At 38.3% G+C, this 25,895-nt stretch overlaps 3 protein-coding genes across 3 annotated transcripts; 1 reads left to right on the top strand and 2 right to left on the bottom strand.

Moving 5' to 3' along the window:
• Positions 1 to 40: 40 nt before the first annotated feature.
• LOC126375338 (SAYSvFN domain-containing protein 1) lies at positions 41 to 1,769 on the bottom strand. Its single transcript, XM_050022282.1, has 2 exons — positions 1,241 to 1,769; positions 41 to 999 (listed from the first exon to the last, which is right to left on the bottom strand). The coding sequence occupies exons 1-2, from the start codon at positions 1,400 to 1,402 to the stop codon at positions 619 to 621; spliced, it is 543 nt and encodes a 180-aa protein (XP_049878239.1). The 5' UTR covers positions 1,403 to 1,769; the 3' UTR covers positions 41 to 618.
• Positions 1,770 to 2,076: 307 nt separating this feature from the next.
• LOC126375262 (FERM domain-containing protein 8) lies at positions 2,077 to 8,558 on the top strand. The gene is made up of 11 exons (XM_050022188.1): positions 2,077 to 2,248; positions 2,991 to 3,208; positions 3,404 to 3,529; positions 3,869 to 4,108; positions 4,524 to 4,689; positions 4,977 to 5,138; positions 5,497 to 5,682; positions 5,906 to 6,035; positions 6,396 to 6,536; positions 7,167 to 7,284; positions 7,834 to 8,558. The coding sequence occupies exons 1-11, from the start codon at positions 2,118 to 2,120 to the stop codon at positions 8,016 to 8,018; spliced, it is 1,803 nt and encodes a 600-aa protein (XP_049878145.1). The 5' UTR covers positions 2,077 to 2,117; the 3' UTR covers positions 8,019 to 8,558.
• Positions 8,559 to 8,751: 193 nt separating this feature from the next.
• On the bottom strand, positions 8,752 to 25,623 carry LOC126375051 (dynein regulatory complex subunit 7). Its single transcript, XM_050021893.1, has 14 exons — positions 25,540 to 25,623; positions 25,058 to 25,171; positions 18,350 to 18,544; positions 17,551 to 17,712; positions 15,995 to 16,180; positions 15,209 to 15,809; positions 14,287 to 14,434; positions 13,270 to 13,379; positions 12,670 to 12,817; positions 11,947 to 12,223; positions 10,929 to 11,150; positions 10,277 to 10,486; positions 9,684 to 9,775; positions 8,752 to 9,247 (listed from the first exon to the last, which is right to left on the bottom strand). Exons 1-14 carry the CDS (start codon positions 25,621 to 25,623, stop codon positions 9,088 to 9,090), a joined length of 2,709 nt encoding a protein of 902 aa, XP_049877850.1. The 3' UTR covers positions 8,752 to 9,087.
• Between the last annotated feature and the right edge of the window lie 272 nt (positions 25,624 to 25,895).

Below are 25,895 nucleotides of genomic sequence, written 5' to 3' on the forward strand. Positions count from 1 at the left end.
TGGTAAGGATTCTTTGGGGTTAAAATAAAAACAACACAAATGTGATGTAATTGAATAATTTATTAACAATTAAACATATTAAATATATGATTTCATATGCTTATTTACTCAATAAATAAATAGTGGATACTATGATAATTTAATTGAGATAGATCTCTACTGAAGTATAGTATGACTGCTAGGTATGTTGACCTTTAGGCCTTCTTTTGAGAATTTCCTTAATGTATTTAAACAATGCTTTTTATTAAATATCACTTAAGTTTTTTTTAAGAAATTCTTATTACTGGGAATAGCCCAAAGGAAGGAATTTCATCATAGAAATTTGGAAACATTTTACACTAGTTTTCTAGTCGCCCTGCATATATGCAAAGACTATACAGATTCAAAAATTTCAAGATAAAGTACATTGGCTACTTCAACACTTAGAGATTATAAAAAGCCACTATTGGGGGTCGGCTGTCAAAATGTAAATTAATATTTTACTTTACCGTACAGCAGCCACTGACTACCAATTTCAGTCCATTGCTGGGTGTTTCACAGCCAATCCTGTTTTTCTATATTTTCTGTTTATAACAAGAATATATTAATCATATCACTATGGTAATTATGTGATATAAATTATATTCTCAAACCAGCAACCCCATATAACATTTGCCGTTGTAGCTCTTCTGCCTTTAATGTCCCGTCTATACTTTCACAATTTTGGTTAAATACACTGTACGCTGACACTTCCCCTGGTTTTCTCTTTCCAGTTCTAGTATTTAAGAATATACCGATCAATACAGATGAAGCAAAGAATACTGCTCCGAAGCCTACTTTAAGAAAAAAAATATAAAGAGTCAGCCAGATAACGGTGTAGATGGTCCACTTAGTCAGGCAATACCGCCATGACTCTTGAGTTTCCTCTTCACTGGATTCCACTTCGCTGACTTCTGATGCAATGTCTAACGGTTCCTCAAACTGGATTAGTGGTTTTTGTTGCGGTGCTGGCTCTTCAATCTGCAATAAAGGTTGAGTATAATTTATAAAATATTTGCAAATCTGTTTTCCATGTTAATTTTACTAATTCAAATAAGTTACATTTCCTTAAATATTGATTTTCAAGATAGACACATCATAATCTTAACATAAAAATATGCTAAGGTGTTACAATGAAGGGGAAAGCAAGAAAGAAAGTGCAAACATTATTATTGTTTGGCAAGTAAATAATAGACGTAGATAATTAACAAAATATGATTACCAGTAACACCTCATCATCTTTTTGCTTATCCATGTCGGTGAATATATTTGGCACCAGAATATTAGCGATTTTCTGTTTGGTATTCTCCAACTTCTCCTTAGCGCTGTCTATCAGTTCCCTGCGACGACGTAGAGCGCGGTACTCTCTAAGTTTCGCCTCCATTCGTTTTATCGGCGAAACACTGGCCCGTATCGATCACTATAAACCTATTGTTATCAGGTTTTCTTGGCGTACAAATTAACTCCGCGATAGTGCGAACCGAGATTTGTATCACTGGCTGTATAGGCACAGTAGGCCAAACCTTCAAAGCACGATGATGTATTTATTGATTTTGAATTTTGACACAAATATTTATATCATTTTTTTGAGTACGGAAACTGTTTTAAATATTCTTCATTTTGTCAATATTAAAATACTGGCATGCTTTCCATGAACTGCACTTTAATTTTGGCAAAAATGTTTGAAATGAGTAAGCTTCAATTCAATAGTATAAAATTCACAAACAAAACATATGTCGTCAGCTGATGAGCTGTCAATCCGCTTCTAACTGTCAATCTGTCAAATTTTAGTAGGTCTGTTTTATATTATAAGAACAGCCCAATAAATTAATTTAAATAGTAAAATTCTATCCATTAACTACGTTACGTATTTTAGATTAGTGCAGTACTATTTAACGCACTAAAATTTATTCTATTCCCTTCTAAAATTAAGAAATAAATACAATAATGAAAGCATGAGCTTTGAAACCAGGCCAAAAATCAAGTAACGTTATAATGGCAACACTAAGAAAGGCGCGAAAGCGGATCAATACTTCACTTCCGTAAAATCGTCGGTAAAAATGGTGAATCGTAAATAATACGTTTGAAAAGGGTACCAAATGGAACATCAGTCCGAAATGGGTGCATACGGCGAGAATCCGAATGTTCAGAACAGTGGGAATTATATTACTATAATTCCAGTGGATTATTCAAGACGGGGATATCCTATGCAAGCTGAATATCAATACAAGTAAGAATGAATTTAAAAATATTTGAAAACATATTTTATTTCGGACATTTCACATCCATATCTATGTTAAAAATTGAAAAAAATCTTAAATAATAATATCTTTCTGATATCGCTTCCGTATTCCGGCATCCGTGGTTAGTAAGAAGTTAAATCGACTTAGTCGAACGTTTAAAACGAAAAAGTTTTGACTAAGTGTTTCGTTACATACATTTAGACTGATTTTGTATGGACAATCAATCGACTTAGCAGAATTTTCGGGTAGGTATTTTAAAGTTTTTAACTAAGGTTTTATTGTCCCGAAAATATGTACCTATCTGTCAGATAGTTGTAACTAGATGCGGTGTTAGTTTCGGTTTTAGCATTCTATGTCCAGGGTCTGACGATGGAGCCGGAAGATGGAAAGGACCTTTGTTATAAAACCTCGAGTTTGAGTTCGTTTGATGTGTCTTGGCAAAGCACTATGGTGCTACAATCCAGGGTCTGAAGATGTAAATATATTTCTAGTTAAAAATTAAGGCTACTAATTTAAGACTTGCATATTATAACTTTATAATACGTGTACTGTTGGTATACCTATCTAAATAAAATAAAATAAAATTAATATTTGGACCTCAAAGGTCAGAAACCTTTACTTAAATTTGAATAAAACGTAAAGATCATTCATTTAGTACTAAAGTAAGTATTTAATAAGTAAAGATCCTTCCAATCTGACATTTATATACTTACAGTTACATTATTTCAGTGAATTTAGATCCCGCGAAGAGTACTACAGCGTTCAAAGCCAAAAGCTCCAAGCAGAGGTGAACGCACACTTATATTCGGTATCGCAACGGTTGCCCCACCTCTCATACAGTCCGCTAGGCCGCCACAGTGACTGGGACAAGCATGACCCTCACAAACCCCTGCAACCGGAGTCCAAAGAGAGCAATAGCTCCGATTCCTTGGAGAAAAGTGTTATGGGTAAGTGTGCCTACCTATTATTTTTACAGTCCACATTTCATTACTAAAGAAAGATATAAATACCTATTCTAGCTAAATGCACACATAGGCGTAGCTAGAAGTGTTCCACGCGGTTATTGAGAGTTTGTATGAAATCGTACTCGGATTTTTTACGATACGACGATTAAAATTAATTCAAGACTCATTCTTTTTCAGGCTCGAATTTGAGCAGTTGCTCTAATCAAACGGGGTCGAGTAGCATAGCGGCGGGGTCGTTTAGCACCACCGAGCCCATCACTAGTGGGGGCAGCTCCTCTAGCGCCATATCACCACCACTTCCTGGTAACTTTCTAAATTTCATTATTCTTCTTATTTATTTTTTATATCAGTAATAATTAATACATATACTTACATTAGACATTTATATTGAAATCAACATTATTTTATTTTATGGAGCTTTAACTTAGCTTCCTATCCTATCGAATTTTAATCCTTATTTGCAAGAAAAAAGTGTTTTTTATAAATCGTCAGAAGTCTCCATCTCTATGGGTTATTTTTTATCAACCTACTTTCCGTCACCAATACCTAGCGCTCTGCGCCTGTCTTTAATAAGTACTACATTTATTTGTAACTTATTAAGTCTTAAAAATAAGAAGAGTTTGACGCCATTTTCAATTCCAGGGTCATCAGGAAGTACAGCGTCATCGTCATCAGTAACATCAAACCCAGTGACGTGCGTGTATCTAATGTCTCGAACCGCCATCATGGTGGAAATGAGTTCTGAAGAAGTGCCATCATGCGTCACTGCTGCACGGTTTCTGAACGCAGTGCTGGCTACTGAAGAGTTAGGTCTGACGCAACCGGCGACTAGGAGCCTTGCTGCCAATGTCTTCGCCTTGTGGATGTGCAGTCCTTTGTTGGGTAAGAAGAGCTAATGTGTAGATGGGCTTTGGAATTGAACTAATTTCGGGGAAGGTCGAAAAGATCCAGAGAATTGTGGAAAGTCTTTTTTAATCTTGTGTCCTCTCAGACACCATTGATCTAAACTGCTGATTCGCATGCTCAAACAGTTCTTTGGTCCTTATTTAACGCCAATTTTATTTAATTATTATTTTATTTCGATACGTAGCAAATGTCGTGTGAGTTTTTCTAATTGTTCATCATCTCCACAGCATTATCCCGTTTTTTCACAAAGTTCACTTACCTAACCAAAGTAACCAATTTTTAGTCATGCAAAAAGTCGCATTGAGGGAACAACACCTCTTTTGAGCAACAGGACGACATTGTTCTATAATATTAAATTATGTAATCAAAAATGGTTTAAATTTATTTTCAGAAATCCAACTAAAACCCCATCAATGTCCATGGCGGATATGGGCGGCCTGGCAGAAGTTGTTGTTGAGATATGGACATGGCTCAGAGTCGCGGCGAGGGAAGGACCAGCCTGTGCTCCGATTACAGAGAAATGTATTTTTTCCGAAGCATCTGGAGGAAGGCATAAAGTGAGTGACTGATATACTGACAACTAATAATATTTAGCCATACATCGGAATAACTGTAGCTTTACACGATAAAATGGATGAAATAATACCTACGATGCTACTGCACATTGCTTGGATCACTACACCTACTCCCACTAATAATCGTTTCTTTCCTTCTTTCTCACTTGTTGTTTTTAAACTTCAACGAAGAAACGTCAAGCCTAACTCTGTGACTCATTGTAATGTTTCATGTAAAGGAAAACGTTTTGACGATGTTCCACATTTTTAAATAAAGTTAATCTTTTTAGAGATTCTCGTATACAAGAGTTACTTTACGAAGAAGCGAGGCACAACGTTGTAACCGGGCGCTATCCACTTGAGAGCGCTCAAGCCATGATGTTGGGTGGACTACAAGCAAGGATACAACTCGGGCCTTATGATCCTCACAGACACACTGCTAAGTTCTTCAGGTACTTAACTTACATACTTACACTTTCATGTGTAAGTGATAATCTAAATACCGATTTTCAGGCACTCGCTGTAAAATATGAATAAAAGTGATCCAAATACAGCTCCTTGGGGTACTCCTTCAGAAACGGAATCAGTACATCATATTTTTATAGAATAAGAATAAGAATAAAATAAATTTATTGCAAATTTATTTATAGTACTTATTCTTAACATATTATTTAAAAGTCTTTCACCTTATGAATAACATTATTTATTATCATACCCATAACTCATAAAAAAATAAATTACCGTAAATTCATAGAAATGTCACGATCAACCTAATCAAATGCCTTACCTCAATACAAAATTGATTTTTAGGGAGCATCAAGACAAATACTTGCCTCTGCACGCTCGGTCGGGCCGATGGGCTCAGTTGCTCCCAGCGGGACGCAAGGGGAGCCCCGAGGCTAAATTACTGGAGCAAGCTCAGAGACCGCCCGCCGCTCCACCGCGGAAACTTAGGCATAAATATTTGGCACATGTTAGGACGCTGCCTACTTACGGGTAAGTAATACGTTTGACTTACAAAATAATGAAACTGAATAATAAATAAGGGTTATATGGCTATTTATTTTGTAATTATGGCATAACTTAAGAAAGAACATGTTTCTATTAAAATGGTTTCACCGCTTCTCATTCTTCAATTTGATTAAAATCTTTGTTACAAACGCGGCTGAAGGGGAATTTCCTGGTCTTTCATTCGAATCATATTAGCAAATCATTTCAGGGCCGCGTTTTTCCAAGGTCAGATCGAGCAACCAGTGCGTAGTTTGACCAGCTTGTTGACACATGAAGACATCCCTGTACTAGTAGCGGTCAATTCTAATGGTGTATATGTCATTGATGATACTGAAAGCGTGAGTACATTGACACTGGTGCTGATTCCGGTACACACCATCTAACTTTATTTTAAGGTATACACCTGTCATTTTCATAAAATGTATGGAACACTCGTCAATTTAGGCAGAAATTTCAAAATTGATAATCATCCGTCCCTTTCTTTTTTGGTGGATAAGAAAATGACGGGTAAGTATAACTTAAAATAAAATTAGGAGGTGTCTGCAGAAATCGGGACCACTGTGACTACGTTGAATTAATTTGGTAACATGGTATAAGCTCACCTACGACTTTATTATTGGGATCCAGAATGACGAATTTTCTATGATTGCATCGCATTTTTATCTTGCCTGAAGTAACATACTTACTTAAATTTCCAGACTGTATTATTGGGACTGCTTTACGAAGAACTATCGTGGGACATCGGGTTACCATCAGACGACAATGAAGACTGCTTGCCGTGCTTATTTCTTCAGTTCATGGTGGTAGAAAACGGACTGCGCGTCTCAAAAATACTACAGGTATCATCCCAACCTCCAAATTATTTAATGTTAATGTTATGTTGTTGTTGTTTGTCTTGCAATATTTGAGGCGGTAATTACTTAGTTTTTTGCCCGTATTAAGGGTACTGTTTTTGGATGTTTCTAAAAACCTATTAAATGGAGTAGTTTTTAGAAAAACTTTCAGGATCCATGACAATCTCATGTGTTTATTAATCCTCGGCGAAGTTTTAACAAGTGTAACAATTTTAGTCGGATTCTCACTTTGACTTCCAATAACTTTTTTTTTATCTTTGATTTGACTGTTTTTCTTTTTTCACCTAGCGGTAAACATTCTTAGGCATAGTTATGAAGTAAAATAAAAGAATTATTAAGAAAGGGATAGCGACAAAATGATTATTTCTAAAGTAGAGTAGAAAATCTAGAAAAAGGTACAAAATGGGTCATATCTCCTAAACCGTAAATAATTATAATCGCTGTATATATATTTATGGGAGATAAACAAACATTTGACCACAATCTCACCTGATCCCATAGATTTTAAATCAATGCCTGATCCGCTTACCTAAAAAGTGCCTATTCAGTCTTGCTTTGAAGAGGCCCAGTTTGTACTTAATGGAATTCCAAACCTTAGGGTTTTCCTTTTTGTAGGTGTTCTCGAAACAAGCAATAATGATGGACACACTGATAGAACATTTCGCGGGGGAGTACCGCAAGAGACTGGGTCAGGAGACACCGAGTGACCACGCCAACTATGATTACCATTCAGGTAAGTAATTTGAAATTAGGTGATCTGAGATGATTCGAACAAAAATTTCATTGAGGAATTTTCTTATTTTTTTTGAATTTGTTTCCTAACTGCTGGATAGATGGCGCTGAACTTGATAGGTTACTTCAAAAATTTCTGATTTTCTTCGATGTAATTTTGAAATCATAAATCAAACAGAAACAGAACTTAATTACGTATGTGCAAAAATCTCTTATTTAGTTGGTAGCATCTTGGCAGGTCCAGTAACGTATTTCGTTGAGCGCCATCCAACGAGTTGTTGAAAACTATTTTTATTTTTTGTTTAAGTAATTCTAAAAAACATAAATGCACTTAGGTTCGGCGAGCGGTTAGGACATTGCCACTACATTTATAATCAGACACCGGTGGTCGGAGACTGCGACATTTTATAACTCGCTCTCTGCTTAGGAGACATTATTTTTATATTACTTATTCAGTTCTGAAACTGAATTTAATGATATTATATGCTTTATGTGATTTTCTTCTTCTGAGAGAAAAAATAAATGTATTGATTTTCAATTCTCCCACCAGATTCTGGCAGCATATCGCTCCCTCCATTATCACGACCAGACTCTCCACAAAGAAGACTAGCGAACAAACTGTCTCGGTTGGCTTTAGCAACCCACGACGGCCGAGGGAACTTATTAGGAGGAGCTGGTGATTGGAACACAGACCTCAACCATCCGCAACCCTCGTGGATACTCCCCAAGCACTAACTTATGGAAAGCATCTATCTATTTAAGCCATCTGTGTTTGGAACAAGCCTCCAAAGGTCAATCAATTATCAGGGGGAAAATGTCCGGACTTTTTAGGTCAAGTTCATTATGAACCTGACTGGATTCACTTGTTTATTCCAGAAATCTCTTGTAGCACACATACCGCGTCTATTGATATTCGGAATTGGGTAGTTTCCTAGGTCAAAGATAAATCATGAAATTCTGATTAATACTAAATAAAGACAGATCTAAAGGTGACAAAAACGTTGTCTTTTCTATTTAACTCTTATGAATTTTAAAAAAGAAAAATGTAACAATAAGTGCGACATTTTGTCGTTTTTCAAATTGCATAATAAATTCGAGTTTTGACGTTTAGAAAAAAGTAACTGATTTGACTAGTTGAAAACTACCCTATTGTGACTCAAAATGTTATATTATATATGAGATTTTTTTAATGTTATCGTGTTTCAAAAGATCACACAGTTTTCTTTTAGAACACAATGTAATAGCGAATTAGAACGATCTAGAATACCAGTTTTTATTCCTTTTGGAATACCCTAAATCAATATACTTATTAGATAATACTGAATAATGACTGATGAATTGTACTCAGGTATAAAATCTAAGAAAGTTGTAAGTAAAATATTGAAAAAATGAACAAGACTTTTATTTACCATAATAACAATAGATTTAGAAAATAAAACATTTTTATAAAGTGCACAAACAATTTAAAACAAAGAATAAACTTTACAACAAATTATAAACATAACAGAGTAGACTAGTTACACATAAATTCTCATTCAAAATGTAAAGTGAGAAATCTGAAAGTTAACAGAGATGCCAATAAAGCTGAACATGAAATACTTAATATTATGTTTCGCAAGCTAATATACGAGAAATATGGTCGATATTTAAGTCTACTCCACTACAGTCACTCAAGTGATATCACCTGAGTGATTTTAGTGGAATAGTTTAAAATAGACGAACATTTATAACGATAATAACTAGAATTATAAATAAGTATAAACAACAATGTAAAATACTCCTCAAGTCCTAGTCGCAAAAGCTATTATTGCTTGACTTTGTAGTAAGCTCGCATACGGTTATACTCCTTCAACAGCGGGTGTTTATTGAGGTAGACTTCTAGAGCCCTGAACCTCGGCGCAGACAGATCCTGGTGGCGAGTTAATCGCACCTCCAAAGAGTGCACTTGGAATGACAGCTCAGCACTGGAAGCGGAAATTTTTTTGTTCTCAATACAAGTCTAATGTAAGCGGCCTCCGTGGTCCAGTGGTTGAGCGTTGGGCTCACGATCCGGAGGTGAGACCTTAGGTTTGGTTAGGATATTGCAGGCTGATCACCCGATTGTCCGAAAGTAAGATGATCTGTGCGGAAGGCACGTTAAGCCGTTGTTGGTCCCGTTTACTACTTACTGATATAAGTACGTAGTCGTTACGTGAACCATGTCGCCATTGTCGGATACGACAAGGAGGACAATATATAATAACCCTGACACCAGAGTTGAATACGTCAAAGGTAGTGTAAAGTAAATAATTTTTCGTGTCAGGAATCCTTTTGATGCAACACAGATGATATAAATTCAATCAAATCTAGTAGAAGCCAGTAATTATGTAACTAAAATGATCAATCATAGGAATAACAAACCTCATAGCAAAGTAAGCTGCTTCCTTTTCAGGTGTAAGTATGAACTGGTTCGCCAAATACCACAGCCTCTTCGCCTTGTACTCAGCATTCATCTGTAAATGCAATCATTTGAGCCTTACTTCTTTACAATATACTTTTTTTAAGCGTCGCTTCGGTAGAAAAGTAGACCCAATCAATGATCTCAGGTTAGGGAAGTGGGTTTAAAATAAAAAGATATAAACGATAGAGATGACTATTAAACACAGCAATAAAAGCCAGAATAAGTTTCAAGCAAGGTCACTATCGCTAGCCATCAAGCAGTTTGAAAACAAACAATAACTTCAGACCCAGAGTAAACATAAGAAAAAAGGAAGGATTTATAATATTTTTTATTGTTTGTAGGTTCTCTAGACCTCCAAGTAGTGGCAAAAAGGTGTAGAGCTCATTTAGCTTAGTTTGTCTATGACAAAAATAATAATTTCGATCACCGAAAGGCATGGCTACACTTACGCCATCTATTGTCGCCGAGCTAGGGTCCCAACACCCTTAATTACTTGATTCTAGAAACAACATCCTTAACGTCCTTCAAGGAATCCGACAACAAGACCCCATACCTTATCAAATCGTTCCTGAACAATAATTTGGCGAGCCAATTGTTTTGTTCGGAAGTCGTTGATGCACTGTTCTCTGATGATGGTTGCCTCCTTGACGGTCAGCGGCTGGGTGATTCCTCGAGGGGTGCCAAACATGCGAGCCAAGTACGGCTGCAGCGGATCGATGTCTGCTTCCCGCTCGCGTTCGGCGATCTCGGCTTTTTGTTTTTCCTGTGAAATTACGAGTAAGTAACACTGGTGAACTTCTAGATGATGATTAAAATTACTACTTACTACTACAACAAGAGATAAGTACAAGAAAAAAAAGATACAGGGTTTTAGTGACATCGTATCGAAAACTTTCGAGAGATGATTCAGGCCATGATTCTGAGTTGATATCAAGTGGAATTTTCCGTCGCAATAAATCGCAATCTTGCGAAAGGCGATACAAGAACTGAACGATACTTGTTTGCCAGCTGATAAAATGGTTCCGAAACATATCTATACTTACTACCTTAGTGACGTCAATAGTGAGTAGACTGTTGATAATATTGTGATTCTGCAGCGCGTCCGGTGTGCAAGTTTCACTCCTGTACATCTTTTTATAACCCACTCATATGCAGACATAGATATTAACACAAGCAGAGTAAATTGCATGAAATACGATACGTACCATTTCAGCATACGCTTTCTGTGCTTCTTCATTCCTCTCTGTGTTAAACAGGGATACATAGAGGGTAGGCTCGGTAATCTCCTTGTGCCGTTGCATGAGGTACCCATTGACGTCAGTCTCGCGATCTCTGATGTGTTTGGTAGTCCTGTACTCCCAGTCTATGTTGTTACACAGAGAGAAGTAGATATCTAGAGGTCTTGTGGGGTAACCGCACGGATCCGCCTGGAAAATTAAATAAACAAGAAAGAGGGTAGACATTTAAGTCTCTAATGAGTAGCTTACATACGTACATAAGCTCAAGACTAGTCACATTTGAATAATCAGAGGAACATCCGTCGCAAGATGAACTAAGTACCCATACCTCACCGAGCTTTCTGTTAGAACAATCTCGACCCGACCGACAGTGTTAGTGAAAACTGGACTTAAGATAAATTCATTCTCATTGGTGTAAGTCCGGTATCGGGGTTCGAACTGGCACTCCACGTTTTAGGAGCAAGCCGGTAACACACCGACGTAACTTCACTGTTCCATTATTCTCATCGTATTCATTCAGATTATTCAGAGTACCTACAGAATTTTAATCCACCACCGGCAGCGTTATCTTGGCTTATCCATTTTTCATCCCACTCACATTCACCAGACTTAATAAAATGTCTTTAGCAAATATACTGGGTGTTAATGACATCGTAACGAATACTGAGGGGGACGATTCAGACCATGATTTTCGATCGCAAAAGTGTAGAATTGAAAATAATTTAAAAAAGCACAAAATACGTGAATTTTGCGACGGAAAATTCCACTTGATATCATCAACTCAGAATAATGAGCTGAATCATCCCCCTCAGTATTCGTTACGATGTCACTTATACTCCGTACAAGTAGGTACATACGCCAGGCCATGAGTTTGTGTTTATATCAAATGGATGGATTTTCCTGTCAGACTCAGAATCACGGTCTGAATCATCTCTCAAAGTTTTCGTTACGATGTCACTAACCCTGTACGTGCTGAATTACTTACAATATAACCAGATGTCTTGTCAGCGTAGAACAGGACCTTTCCACCGGTCTCCGCAAGGTTCGGTTTAACGAACGACCGGGTGTCATTCGTGACGAAATTGTATTCGTAGTGGTATAACAATTGTATGGTATTGTTGTGGATGTGGAAGATCCTCTGCCATACATCCTCCTTCGCTGGGACATCGTAGTTTCTCTGATAGACTTCCGTGACTGTATGTAGGCGACGCTTCGGTTCGAGTTTATTACCCTCTACGTATTTTATGTGTCGAGATATAAGCCTGAAATTGATAATTTAATATGTTTTAGTAAGTACTTAATTATTATTATGTATGTAGAATAGAAGAATAGAATAGAAATAGTTTATTATAAAAGTTTGTCGTTTTCATATCTCGGGACTGTGGAGTCCCAGACTTTTGGAAGGCGTGTGTGGGGTCGAAGCCAACACGTAGAGGCCCCTTAAGACAATTTAAACTAAATGTGGTGTCACACCAACCGGCACTTATCACTGTATGCACTATGCACAAAGTATGCACAAAGACAAACCCCGGTTCGTGTAAGACTATTGCAGATTATGGGAACAAAGGAAACTGGACTATTGGGTTGGGGGTTAGTGCAGGCAATACTATTAATGAACAAATAACAATATTAACAAATTGTATAAGTACAACTCTTACAGGGATTTTGTCACGGACTAAACAAAGAAAAAACAAATTCTGCCACTTACAAATCCTCCCTATCGACATAGTACTCGTCGAAGGACAGCGGTGTGCAATCTATTTTCTGGAGATGGTCAATACGAGAGAACCACTTGAATTCCAGGGAACGATTACCCTCGACAGAAGTCACTGGGGCATCTATGGAGTATGTATGTTCTGGGGAAGAAAAAATAAATATGACTCCTTGATATTCTGGTCATGTATACAAACTATTCGTTCATGAAGAAGCCTAAACCATGAAGAACGTAATATAGGTACGATCCTGACGATCCGATCCAATCTGCTCGTGACAACTCTTCAGAACCTCGATCTGATATCGCCCGCGCCAGCGTGGTCTACAATTTTCCTCATTCAGGGCTTATCGCTATCAGCCCTCTAGGGTCGATTGATTGTTTCAAATATGACCCCTCAGACGACACCCTGAGCTAAGGTTCGTGTCCAACTGGGCACCCTCAGGCCTGTTGTCTTAAATTGTGTACCGGGTGGAAGCCCTCAGTGCTTCCAATTTGTCCGGCCAAGTTGTGATAGCCATACGACAAATAAGCAATAGGTCACGTCAAAGTAGAAAAGCCTATAAAAAATATTCAGAAACAAATAGTTCAACTTACTTATGAGATTTTCTGGACGTCCAGTTTCAAAGAGCTCTTCGACTTCATTAGTCGTGTGATCTATTTTCACAATATGCATTTTATCCTCTCTGTTTTTAAAGTATTCGTAGCTGAAATCGGTATAAAATATAATATTTTAATCACATCATTGTTTTTCAGGTCTTTTTTATTTATTAATTTGATTTTTGTTATTGAATGAAGTTGGTTGCCGACTGCTTGCCTGATACGATCCCCAATTTTATACATTTTACGTCAAAACTACAGAAAAGATGACAAAATATGTGTGTGTGTCTAACAGAAAGGTACTTAGTTCATCTTGCGAAGGATGTACCTCTGACTACTCCAATGAGGGACTTTCCTCAGGGTACGTTCCTCAAAATCAATATAGATGGAGCTGCACAGTTTGTTCTTCGCTTAACCTTCTTATTTCATGGATAACAGACATCTTTCATCTTTGTTTTTGGGTCCAAATGATCCCAACAAAAACATTTTCATGTAAAATGTTGCCAAAACGAGATCATATCGATCACAATGTCATAAAGTCATCAGATCTCATGTAGCGCCAAGTTTCTAACTATACACGTCCTATTTATATATATTATACAAACTATAAGTTCACAAACTCTACACGTTAGGCAAAATATAGGTAGCAACATAATTCTATACATAATGTGATTCAAATATCAAGCAACAATTATTTTTAAATATGCTTCTTTCATTACATTGTATTTTGGAATAATTATGTACGCAAGTAATGAAAAAATAGGTAATTATCACGTTTAAACTGAACAACGCCATTTATATTGTTTATGGTGAACGTAGCCTGGAAAGTCCTTCATTGAGATATTGTCGTGATTTATGTTATGTGTTATTATATTATGTTAAAATCGGTGGGTAATTTAATAACGATTACCTGGTTAAGCTTGTAGATACTACTTACGAACCTGAGGCAGGAAAATCTACTTCATAAACATGAACCTAAAGTGTAGTATTTCAATACACGCGTAATTTTCTTACGTGATCAAAGGTATAGTGAGTGCGTAATCTTGGAATATCTTGATCCTCTTCACAATACCACTGGCCTGGGAATAGCGTGAGAACTTCTCCAGGAGAACCTTCTTGTAATGTATCACCTTGTGGCAGCCAGGGTAACGCTGCATATAGTCTGAGAATCAAAAAAGAATTGGTTATACTTCGCCAATGTGGCCTGATTTATTTAACAGCAAACGTATTTCCCCAAGAATTTTCCTGATGTTTCTTTTGCACGCAGCTGTATATACCACGTATCGTAACGAAAACTTTGATGGGTGATTCTGACCATGATTCTGAGTTGATATCAAGCGGAATTTTCCATCGTAAAATATGAAACTGAAAATTTAAAAAAAATACAATAAAATTGTACTGAATTTTCCGAGAGGAAATTCCACTTGTGATCAACTCAGAATCATGGTCTGAATCATCCCCCTATAGTATTCGTTACAGTGTCACTAACACCCATGTGTACTTGTATGGAAACCTGTACGTCGTATTTGGGGTGTATGGAAGTGTGTAAGTGACATGGTAACGAATACTGAGGGGGATGATTCAGCTCATTATTCTGAGTTAATATCAAGTGGAATTTTCCATCGCAATAGTATAAAGCTGAAAATATTCAAAATATAAAAAAAGCATGAATTTTGTGAAGGAAAATTCGTCATGATATTAACTCAGAACCATGGTCTCATGAATCATTTTTTGCGATAAATCATGGATATCGGGTCGATACATAACGGTAAATGGATAAACCTAGATGTATTTGATATGACTTTATTATGGCAACGAATGTATAAAAGTTACTGGCGTCATCAGAGTTTTCGAACTGATCGAGGTTACGTGTTAAAGTTGGGAAGTGCTAATTCTAAAAAAAAAACATCAAGAAATTGTTCTATGTTAGTCTCACCTGCAGCAGATATATCAAGTTTCTCTACCCAACTCTCGGGCATATCCAGATGTTTTTCAGTATCTCGAGCGGTTTTCTTCCTTGTTATATCCACTCCTGGTAGATTTCTTCTGTTAGCAGGCTCTCCAGGTAGCAAATGCTCCCAGCAAGTTATGTCACTGAGATCGTAGCGCAAGTGGCTCAGATTCTGCCAAATAATGGTTCTTTCTTCCTCCTCCTCTGCGGTCTCCCAAACATTCTTCTCTTTGTCCTTTTCTTCCTCTTCTTTTGCTTCTTTTGCTCTCTGTTCAGCTTCTTCCTTTTCTTTCTTTTTCTTTTCCTTTTTTTCCTTCTTTCTTTCTTCCTTCTCTTTATCTTTCTTCTCCTTATCTGATACATCTGCCGTTGACTTTTCCTTTTTCTCCTGTTCTTCTTGCTCTTTCCTTTTCTTTTCAGCCTTTTCAGCTTTTTTTCTTTCCCTTTTTTCTAACTCTTCCTTTTCTTTTTCTTCTCTTCCCTTTTCAACTTCTGCTTTCTCTTTTTCTTTTTGGAGTTCTCTTTCAAACATATCAGTTTCTGACCATTCCTCTTCTTCCAATTCTCTCAATACTTGCAAATTAACCTGAACATAAATAGAGGATTATGCATTAGTTAGCATATACCTACTTAGTGTATTTTCAATTAATGTTCTTCAAAATATTTTGTTGATTATCTAAACTTCTAAAGCCAAAGATACAAACTTAAAATATAAAAACACTCATAAAAAAGATGTTACTATAACACTGGATTTAAATAATAATTCCTCACATAATAATTTTCGTTGTTGTAAACGGCGTCAATTTGTTGGTATTGTTCTGCGTCTAAAGGATACCCGTTTCCTTCCTGTGGTTCGATGAAGAACGGTTCTTCAATATCCATGGGGCCTGGGAGCACTAACACCCAGGCGTGTGTGCGCCAGCCGTCGATAGCGTCTGGAGGTGGCTTCTCCAATTCCTGGGAATTAATACAAGAACAGGAAGAGTTGGTATAATAAATTTCAAACTTAAAAACATCTTTATTCATTAGGTAACATAGATACAATTTGAATCATCAATTTTATTTGTCGGGCGTCTTTCCGCCTAAAACTATTGCAACTTGTCACAATTTTATATACTTATTCTAGGAAAAGTAGGTGCAAGAAAAACCTTGGCACAGGGTCCTCAGACGTTCTTAAAAAAAACACGGGAAATTTGAATACAATTCCAGTAGTTTGGCTACCTCATATTTTGTCCGGCCAAGTAGTAAATGCCATCTGCGGCAAATCTACAATAAGTCACGTCAAAAAAAGCTACCTCATATCGTAGCTGAAGACGCTAGCTGACGTATCTGAAATTTTTGGACAATCTGATTCTGCTATTGTCAATAGCACACAAATTATTTTAGCAGAAACGACCTCCGTGGTCCAGTGGTTGAGCGTTGGACTCACGATCCGGAGGTCCTGGGTTGGATTCCCGGTGGGGAAATATCACAAAAATCACTTTGTGATCCTTAGTTTGATTATAGGACATTACAGGCTGATCACCTGATTGTCCGAAAGTAAGATGGTCCGTGCTTCGGAAGGCACGTTAAGCCGTTGGTCCCGGTTACTATTTACTGATGTAAGTTAGTAGTCGTTACATGAGCCATGTCAGGGGCCTTTGGCAGCTCAATAGTAACCCTGACACCAGGGTTGATGGGGTTGGTAATCCACCTCATAACCCACACGATAGAAGATGAATTTTAGCATAATACTGCAGATACGTCAGTTTGCAAAACGAGACACGATATTACTATTGGTTCCCAGGGGGTTATTCTCATGTACCTATTGCTATTTTCTAAATAGTCTTTTGGTGGCATATAAGTAGAGCACGAATTCATGTGATCAGCTACATGTACCTCACTTCCCGCTGAGTCTCATATTTCCTAAGTAGAATAAATGAACGTAAGCAGTTAAGGATTAAGGGAGCGAGCGCACTGTTTCTTCTCGCTCGCACTTACAAGTCCGCACTAGCACAGCACGTTAAGAACTAAATTTTTGTTGTATGGACAGTCCGAGACGTGCTTGTCGTCCGGTCCACCTTGAGAGGTACAACCCTTTTTGTTTTTTTATCACCCGGTACAACGTTTAAGACAACAGGCCTGAGGGTGCCCAGTTGGGCTCGAACCTCGGCTCAGGGCGTCGTCTGAGAGGAAAAATATTTGAAAGAGTTAATAGGGAAGGGAAGGGAAGTCGTCGACCACGCCGGCGGGGTCAGTATCGGGGTCCTGAAAGGTACAACCCCTGCCGATTGAATCTGTATCGTGTAACGTCAACCTTAAGATTGAACTTAATATTGACCACTCACCGCGATCTTCATCTGTCTCTCGGCCTCGATGCGGTCCAGCTCAGCCTGCTTCTTCTCGATGGCGCGGTTCTCCATCATGGTGACGTACTTGCTCGTGAAGTCTGGTAACGGCACCAGCTTGTAGCGCGGCTCCTCCTCCGGTTCTGTGTCTTGTGACACTTCCTGAGGACAAGCATTTTGAGTTTTTTTTTAAGTGATTATTCAGGTTTGCCTCAGATGGTTAGCCATAGAGGCGGCCAATCACCTTGCGACACCAAACACTTCAACACCCCGATACCGACCCCGCCGGCGTCGTCGACGATTTCCCTCAATCAGCGCTTATCGCTATCGACCCTCTAGGGTCGATTAATTCTTTCAAATATTTTTCCTCTCAGACGATGCCCTGAGCCGCGGTTCTCGCCCAACTGGGCACCTGTTGTCTTAAACGTTGTACCGGGTGAGAGCTTTCAGCGCTCCCCATTTGTCCGGCCAAGTAGTTAATGCCATCTGCGGCAAATGTACAATAAGTCACGTCAAAAAAAATTGCGATATTTGAAAGAATTGCGATAAGCGCTGATTGAGGGAAATCGTCGGCCACGCCGGCGGGGTCGGTATCGGGGTCCTGAAGTGTTTGGTGTCGCCAGCTGATTGGCTGCCTCTATGGCTAGAGTAATCGGGTAGTTGGGATTGTATATTACGTCCTTCGGACGCCGATACTTTTCAGTACCGTCCCTAAGCGGGATGTATTTGGAAGCCGCAAGTACCAGGGGATTTGGGTGTTATGCAGTCTCGTTACAGTACAAATAATAATAAGCAGTACCTCAGCGTCACTGGGCAGGTCTGGGCACAGTGACCGGTAGCGTATGCCCAGGCAGGTGTCCCTCTTGGCACAGCCGATGACCACGTACGCATCATACGTGGCGCCCAGGAGCCAAGACACCAGCACGTTGGCCATCTCGAACGCGTTCGCCGCGCGACGAACTAAAGCCGTGTAGGACGATATTATGCGGTCTGGCTGTTAGGAAAACATATACCAATTAGTACACTATTTACTACGTGTAGAACGGCAACTCTCCTTAGCCGTGGTAGCCTAGTTGGTAGAACGCTTGCCTCTCACTTTGAGGTCGCAGGTTCGAATCCACACAGGCCTAAGCCAATGTTTGTCGAATTTGGATCATAAATGATTATCACGTGCTCGAAGGAAAACATCATAAGGAAAGCCACAATCCCCAGCATTGCATCCCCCAGTGCATTTTCGGAGGTATGTGACCTAACCTGTATTGGACTGTGGAAGGTCAGACAGGCAATCGCATCTGTAAAAATGGGACCTGTCAATTCTTCAGGTTAGGTAAGCGGACCCTGTGTAAACCGATTCACGCTAGGGGGATTATGAGAACGGCAACTCTCCGCTCCCCGCTAGCGACTGAGCTAGGTTTACCTCACCCAATCTGCATCCAATGCATAGCCCCTTTTAAACCCGTAGTATCATAATATGATAACTATGTTTTATAATTTGTTGCTTTTATAAGAAAAATGGCTTGAATAATAATTTATTCGCCGGCTACCAAAACTAAAAGGCTAGCCGAGCATAATAATGTAACGCAACGGATAATGCAGGTTGCAACGCCACCTAGAGAATAGGCACATAATTTTAAAGAAAACCGGGAATCAGTATGGGTTCTCTTCACCCTAACTTTAGCTTGTGAAGTGAACCAACACACATCCCTAAATATTTCTACTATCGTCCACTAGATCACGCCACCAGTGCAAGTTGGTAGATTTTTAATATACTTACAAAAATATACACAATAAGTATTATGTAAACGTACCTGTGCATTGTAACAGTAGGTATTTCATAACTATACAGTATACAATCAATAGCGAGTTTAACGGGCACAATAAACCCATCAGTCAATATTCCACTTCGCTTCACCAACAGGTTGCGTACAACTTTTCAATTAAAGTCCGAAATTGAAATTAAATATTTCAAAATTTCCCTTCGAACACCGATAATTTTATTCATTCAACGTTAATAAACCTCCGCGAAGCTCTGTTTTAACTTATGAACAAACTCCTACGATTGTTTTTCATGGAAAATCATAAGCAGGCATTGTTACAGCGGGGGGAGGTCTTGGGGTGGAGGGGTCCCTCCCCCTCAAATTGAATCCAAAGTTGAGTGAAAACAAAGTCAGCCTGAACTTTTGCGACTTCAACTTTCACTTTCCCGTGAAAACTTTTCAGTACTTTCGCTATCAATTTTCATTCTTCCTTTTATGTTTCTAATATAGGTAACCACTTTTGTCGTTTGGGAGCTGTTTTTTGTGCTGTCAAATTGTATGTTTTTTCTAATGTTTGATCTTTTTGTTTGCTAGTGAAAGATAGTTAATACCGAACAAGTTATATTAAAAACTATATTGAGTTCAACCAAGACCTATTGAACCTAAATCAAAAAGGATTTTATGAGAAATTGAAAGAAAGTATTTATAAGTGTAACATACTGTAACACTGTTCACTGTTCCGTGTGTTGTGTGTGTGCTGTACTGTGTTGTTGTTGTTGTATTGTAGTATTTGTAATTGTATTTTATTGTAATTGTATTGAATTATGCCCGTATTATCCTGATATTGTATTAGGATCGTATACGTACATAACGTCAGCATATAAAAATGCAGACGTTGAAGATGCAAGGATCCTTTGCTAGAATATTCCTCTGCTACGATAATCCTTTGCTACGATATTCCTCTGCTACGATATACCGCTCCTAAGATATACCTCTGCCTACATCATTCGCTGCTACGATAACCTTCGGCTACAATATTCTTCTGCTACGATATGCTTCTGCTATGACATGACTCTGCTACGATATTCCTCTGCTACGAAATGTCCTAGGCCATTTCCTGCCTAAGGCAAACACTATTGTGTGCATATACTCTGTGTACCCAAAATTCGTATCCCGTAACCCGTTCGACCTTAATTACTATATTTATAGACTACAATTATTCTATTTCTAATTTATTCATATACTCGTACTATAATGAAAATACATAATAAACGTAGTCGGTATGCAAGGAGCGTCAAATTAGACCGCGGCACGTTCCGCTTTGACCGTGCTTGACCAAGCGATATTCAGCTGCAGCAAGATAACTAGTACTGAGAATACGAGGATGGAATATCCGAAACCACTACGCTTACTACGCGTACGGTCACGAGTATTAATACACTTTGGTACCATGTCACATTAACTTTTTTGACAAATTGAACTGTAAGTCTCACTAAATGTCAAATTTAAATATGTTAGTGCGACAGAGTCCTAAAGTGGGTACATTATATTGCTCATGACTGTACTATGCTTTAGATACTTACCTAAAATAAATAATACAGTAACAATAAACCGACAGAATTAAGTTGACAGCACACGTCAAACAGGCATCACATTAGCGAGATTCCTATTTGACACGCCTAGGTTATTCATTCATTCATTTTCAAATTTACAGCTGTCAATGATCCGTCTCTTTCCTTTTCGGTAGATAGGAAAATGACAGGTATAACTCAGAATAAAATTAGAAGGTGCCTGCAGGAATCAGTGCTATTTATCGTTCCCTAGTGAGGGTTTTATTAGGATAGTTTCCAACTGGTCAAATTACTTTTTACAAAAATGTGGTAGAATGTCGGACTTATTATTAGATTTTTTGATTAAAATTCATAAATAATACTCGTTAAATTTAAAAAGACAATGTTTTTCTTTTCTTTATTTACTAATCAGAATTTCATAATTTATCTTTTTATTTAATTTATTTATATATACTTTTTGACCTACACTACCCATTCGTAATTTTTCAAATTAAAAACCTCCACTTCATTAAATAATAAGATGGATATTTATTTTTTATTTCACATGTAACACAAAGTTACAAAATACAATTCTAAAACTTACTTTAAACTAATGTAAGTCAACAATTCTAGAGGTACAGTACCTAAATCATTAATCAATCTTTTATGTTACGTTATAAAATCAATCTATGTACGTACGGTCACGAGCATTAAAATGTATACACTTTGGTACCATGTCACATTAACTTTTTTGACAAATTGAACTGTAAGTCTCACTAAATGTCAAATATGTTAGTGCGACAGAGTCCTAAAATGGGTACATTATAATGCTCATGACATGACTGTACTTTGTTGAATTGAATACCACAGCTTCAACAAATCGATCTTCAACAGTATTGACTAGTATTGCATACTGTATATAGCGTCGTGCGTCGTGCTTTGACCGCGTTCGAGGAAGCGTTATTGGGCTGGGATTAATATTGTGACTGCGAAAGGATTTGTATGTAATCTAATACACATACAAGAACTCACACATGTAATACATACTCATAACATATCTCATTATACTTACGGTGGGTGGAACTACAAACAGAAAAGAAAAAAAAAGAAAAAAGAGAGTCGCCAATTAAATTATGTCCGGTCAAGTAATCGCGCCAAATATAAAGTATTTAATGAGGAAAAAAAAACAATGTAGATGACGTTCTACAACTTTAACGTGATAATTTCCTATTTTCTCATTACTCGGGTACATAATTACTCAAAAAATACTTACAATATAATGGCAGAAGCATATATAAATGGATTTTTTGCTTGATATTTAGATCACATTATGTATAGAATTATGTTGCTACCTGTATTACTTCTCTTTATTTTAATCAGAATAATAATGGGTGCTTGGGTGAAATAAAAACGGGCATCATTTATTTAAAGTAACCCAAAAACATAGATATAAAGATTTAAAGATTTTATAGGTTAGCCCGTCCCAGTGAGCTACCCAACATACATGAAATTAGTAGTGCCTAAATACAATAATGAATATGGAAAAAGGGTATGGGACTACACACTGCCTTCCATACTTAATAACCTACCTAACAACATTATCAATAAAATAACGGTCAAAAAAGACAACTATATAAAAAACCTACTCAAGCGCCACTTTACAGTAGATAAATACCTACAATCACTAGATAACTGCGAGTGAAACGAACTCAACAGTATTATGTTGCATGCAAATAATCTTTATACTTTTAAGATTCAGCATGTAACCTTAAAATTTACCCAATATTTTTATTTGAAATAAACAGTTTAAAATTTTTTTTATTTTTTTTTTAGTAGGTTAAACGAAGGAAAATCTGTACAGCGCCATCTATATTTTTACCGACTTCAAAAAATAAGGAGGTTCTCAATTCGACCGTATATATTTTTTTATGTTTTTTCGGGGATAACTTCGTCGTTTATGAACCGATTTTGATAATTCTTTTTTTTTCTGAGGAATGCAGCCTGGAAAGACCCTCATTACCTTACCTACTTATTTATGCTTCAAACAATGACTAGGTAAACAGATTCATGTTTCTAACTTTTATCATTTATGCCGTCGTCCTTGACAGTGTCTGCTTACCTAACCTGAACATTTTGACAGGTCCAGTTATTACAGAAACTCAGGTGCGGGTGTTGCCAATCTGACCTTCCAAGTCCAAGGGAAAACCATCCCAATAGGGCATTTGACTGGGACAAGGATAAATGATTAAAATCTAATCTAGAAATAAAAGCCAGTCTAAGATGATCAAAATTTACGTCATTTTACTTTTCGACTTATTTTTAATTTTATTTATGAATTAAGTAAGTTGTCCGCTGTAAAACACTAAACACGCGTATAACGCAAACAAATTATGCGTCGTCAGCACATTGTCGACTAGTGCATTTTTCGGAATCAGCGCGACCAGGTGCATTCGAAACATTTTAACATTTATTCAATCAATCAATAATACTTTATTACATAATAACATATACAAAGAACATAAATACGAATAAAAACGGCCGCCTTAATAGGCGGCCTTATTGCTAAGCAGTAATTTCTGCCAGGCAACCTTAGGGTGAAAGAAGATAATGCATTGGAGCACATATAATGATACCAACATAACTTATTCTACTTTAGTAAACATACATTATTTATCTCCAGAACTGTCTTTTAATATCAAACACTCTGGTAGGGCTCTCCCTACCAGAATCCATTTCCTCGGCCTCCAACCAGTACTGATACCGCTGTTGCCCAGCATCAGGGGTGCGCTTTTGAAGTAGCGGCGCCTACTCGCTACGTCACAAGATCGTCACAGAACCTAAGTAGCATTTTATAGGTTAGCCCGTCCCAGTGAGCTACCCACTACGTTCTGCTAATCCTATCGCTGTTTGGTCGGGGATTGCTTATTTTTAAATTCGCAGCTAACCATCATATCTGATGGCCGTTCCACTGTCACTGCCTACAGGTCAGCCTACTACCTATTTACATACAGAAACAGCCTATATACGTCCCACTGGTGGGCACCGGCCTCCCCTCAATCAACCGGAGGGGGTATGGAGCATACTCCACCACGCTACTCCACTGCGGGTTGGTGGAGGTGTTTTTACGGCTACGAGCCGGGACCAACGGCTTAATGTGCCCTCCGAAGCACGGAATCATCTTACTTTTTCGGACAATCAGGTGATTCAAGCCTGAATAGTCCTTACCAAACAAAGGACAGTCTCACAAAGTGATTTCGACAATGTCCCCATCGGGAATCGAATCCGGACCTCCAGATCGTGAGCCTAACGCTCTAACCACTAGACCACGGAGGCTGTTTAATAAACTACCTATTTAATAAACAGTTACTTAAATTAAAATAACGTTATATTCGGCTGTCCACGATAGGGCTGCACGGCTATCGATGGTTGCAGCCCGTATCGATTGGGAGTGGGCGGCCGCGGCAAGTCACCGACGAAACGCCACTCATGCGAACCGTGCTCGCCTCTAATTGAACGCGCTGCGACAAAACTTATCGACTGTCGATAAGTTTTTAAAATTATTTTTTTTATTTCTCTGTTCTATAAATCTTTTTGCAGATAGTTACGTTTTGCTATTTGACTGATGGCGCGATGATCTCGAAGGTTATCGAAAAGACTGGATATAGCTTGCACAGAACCGGGATACTTGGAAAGACATTGGGGAGGCCTTTGCTCAGCAGTGGTATCACACAGGCTAATAATAATAATAATAATTTGACTGACCCCGTTGATATAAGAAACAAAAACCGCCCTTTCACATGGCGAGTAACTTTTTTATCAATCAATCAAAGGGGATACCCCCTTTGATTGAGTAGCTCAACAACGTGTAGGATGACGAATGCTGTTGAAATCTTTGAAATTATGGGTAACCTACGTACCTACTGTTTACGACGCTACGTTTTCTCTAACGGACAATCACGTGATATTTTATATTCAAACTTACAGCCTTTGAAGACTAAAGGCATCGCGGCAGAAAATAAAAAAATACAAGTACGTTTTAAATTATCTTCTATCATGTGATTACCAACCCCATCAACCCTGGTGTCAGGTTTATTATTGAGTCGCCATAGGCCCCTGACATGACTCATGTAACGACTACGTACTTACATCAGTAAATAAATAAATCAATTTTAAATTAATTTATCGACAAAGCACACTCACAGGTACACCACTAAAGGGAGCGCTCTCCAAGAACGGCAGTCCGCGCGAGTGATTTGCGCCACCCGCCGCCGCGTGGTCGCGACGCGGGCTAGTGATGTGCCGTTGCACGCCGGACTTTAATTTCGGTATCGATATTACATGTATTTTTTTGTAGTAGTAATTATAAATTGCTTGTTAGAAGGTGAAACATTGTTATAATATTTGTTAAATTAAATAGCTGCAGTTTTAAAATTATAATGCTCATTTTATTATTATTAAACAAATTCTGTATGAATTTGTGAAAACCCTTTGTGATCTGGCAATTCTTAGTTTCAGATGTGGTGGACACGAAGTTGGATGTCAGTTTAACGTATTACGCCGCGTGAGAGATCGTCGAAACGTGTCAAGTGAATGTAAACATGGTGTGTAATGTGTAGTGTGTCGAGCTCGTGGGGAGCCTGGGCAAACAAAGGAGTGTTTTTGTCGCGGCGCCGCCCTCCCACGGCCGTGTCCGTGGCGACGGGCGCCGCGGTGCCCGGCCGCGGATCGATATCTCGAGATCTCGGCCTACGCGCCCGGCCGGCCATTTGCCTACCTCGACGCCTCGGGCGCGTGTGTACATAACCCACCACCCACCACCCCACCCGATACACCCCCGCAGATTACCGCCTACAAAGCAAACTTCATTGGTACGTGCATGCAATATGCGCAAGGAGCCCGAATTGCGCCTCGGACCGTCGCCCGGCCAGATTGCTTTGATATTCAACCCAGGCTATACCCTCTAAAGGCTCCGAACACAGCTCCCTCGCATACATACCTAGTATATATACCGTCACTCGCAATCACGTTAATTACTCTA

The sequence above is a fragment of the Pectinophora gossypiella genome, chromosome 18 (genome assembly GCF_024362695.1).
Source record: "Pectinophora gossypiella chromosome 18, ilPecGoss1.1, whole genome shotgun sequence".
NCBI lineage: Eukaryota > Metazoa > Arthropoda > Insecta > Lepidoptera > Gelechiidae > Pectinophora > Pectinophora gossypiella.

What these genes read in the sequence shown, in the direction of transcription:
- LOC126375051 (XM_050021893.1), bottom strand. Translation starts at nt 25,623, where the DNA reads ATGGCCGGCCGGGCGCGTAGGCCGAGATCTCGAGATATCGATCCGCGG. An exon ending in ACCTGCCCAGTGACGCTGAG is followed by an intron (nt 17,713 to 18,349) that starts GTACTGCTTATT and finishes GCTTGTCCTCAG; the next exon opens with GAAGTGTCACAAGACACAGA. An exon ending in TTCAGGAACGATTTGATAAG is followed by an intron (nt 9,776 to 10,276) that starts GTATGGGGTCTT and finishes TTGCATTTACAG; the next exon opens with ATGAATGCTGAGTACAAGGC.
- LOC126375262 (XM_050022188.1), top strand. Translation starts at nt 2,118, where the DNA reads ATGGAACATCAGTCCGAAATGGGTGCATACGGCGAGAATCCGAATGTT. An exon ending in GATGTGCAGTCCTTTGTTGG is followed by an intron (nt 4,109 to 4,523) that starts GTAAGAAGAGCT and finishes ATTTATTTTCAG; the next exon opens with AAATCCAACTAAAACCCCAT. An exon ending in AGGACGCTGCCTACTTACGG is followed by an intron (nt 5,683 to 5,905) that starts GTAAGTAATACG and finishes AAATCATTTCAG; the next exon opens with GGCCGCGTTTTTCCAAGGTC.
- LOC126375338 (XM_050022282.1), bottom strand. Translation starts at nt 1,402, where the DNA reads ATGGAGGCGAAACTTAGAGAGTACCGCGCTCTACGTCGTCGCAGGGAA. An exon ending in AAGATGATGAGGTGTTACTG is followed by an intron (nt 1,000 to 1,240) that starts GTAATCATATTT and finishes CCTTTATTGCAG; the next exon opens with ATTGAAGAGCCAGCACCGCA.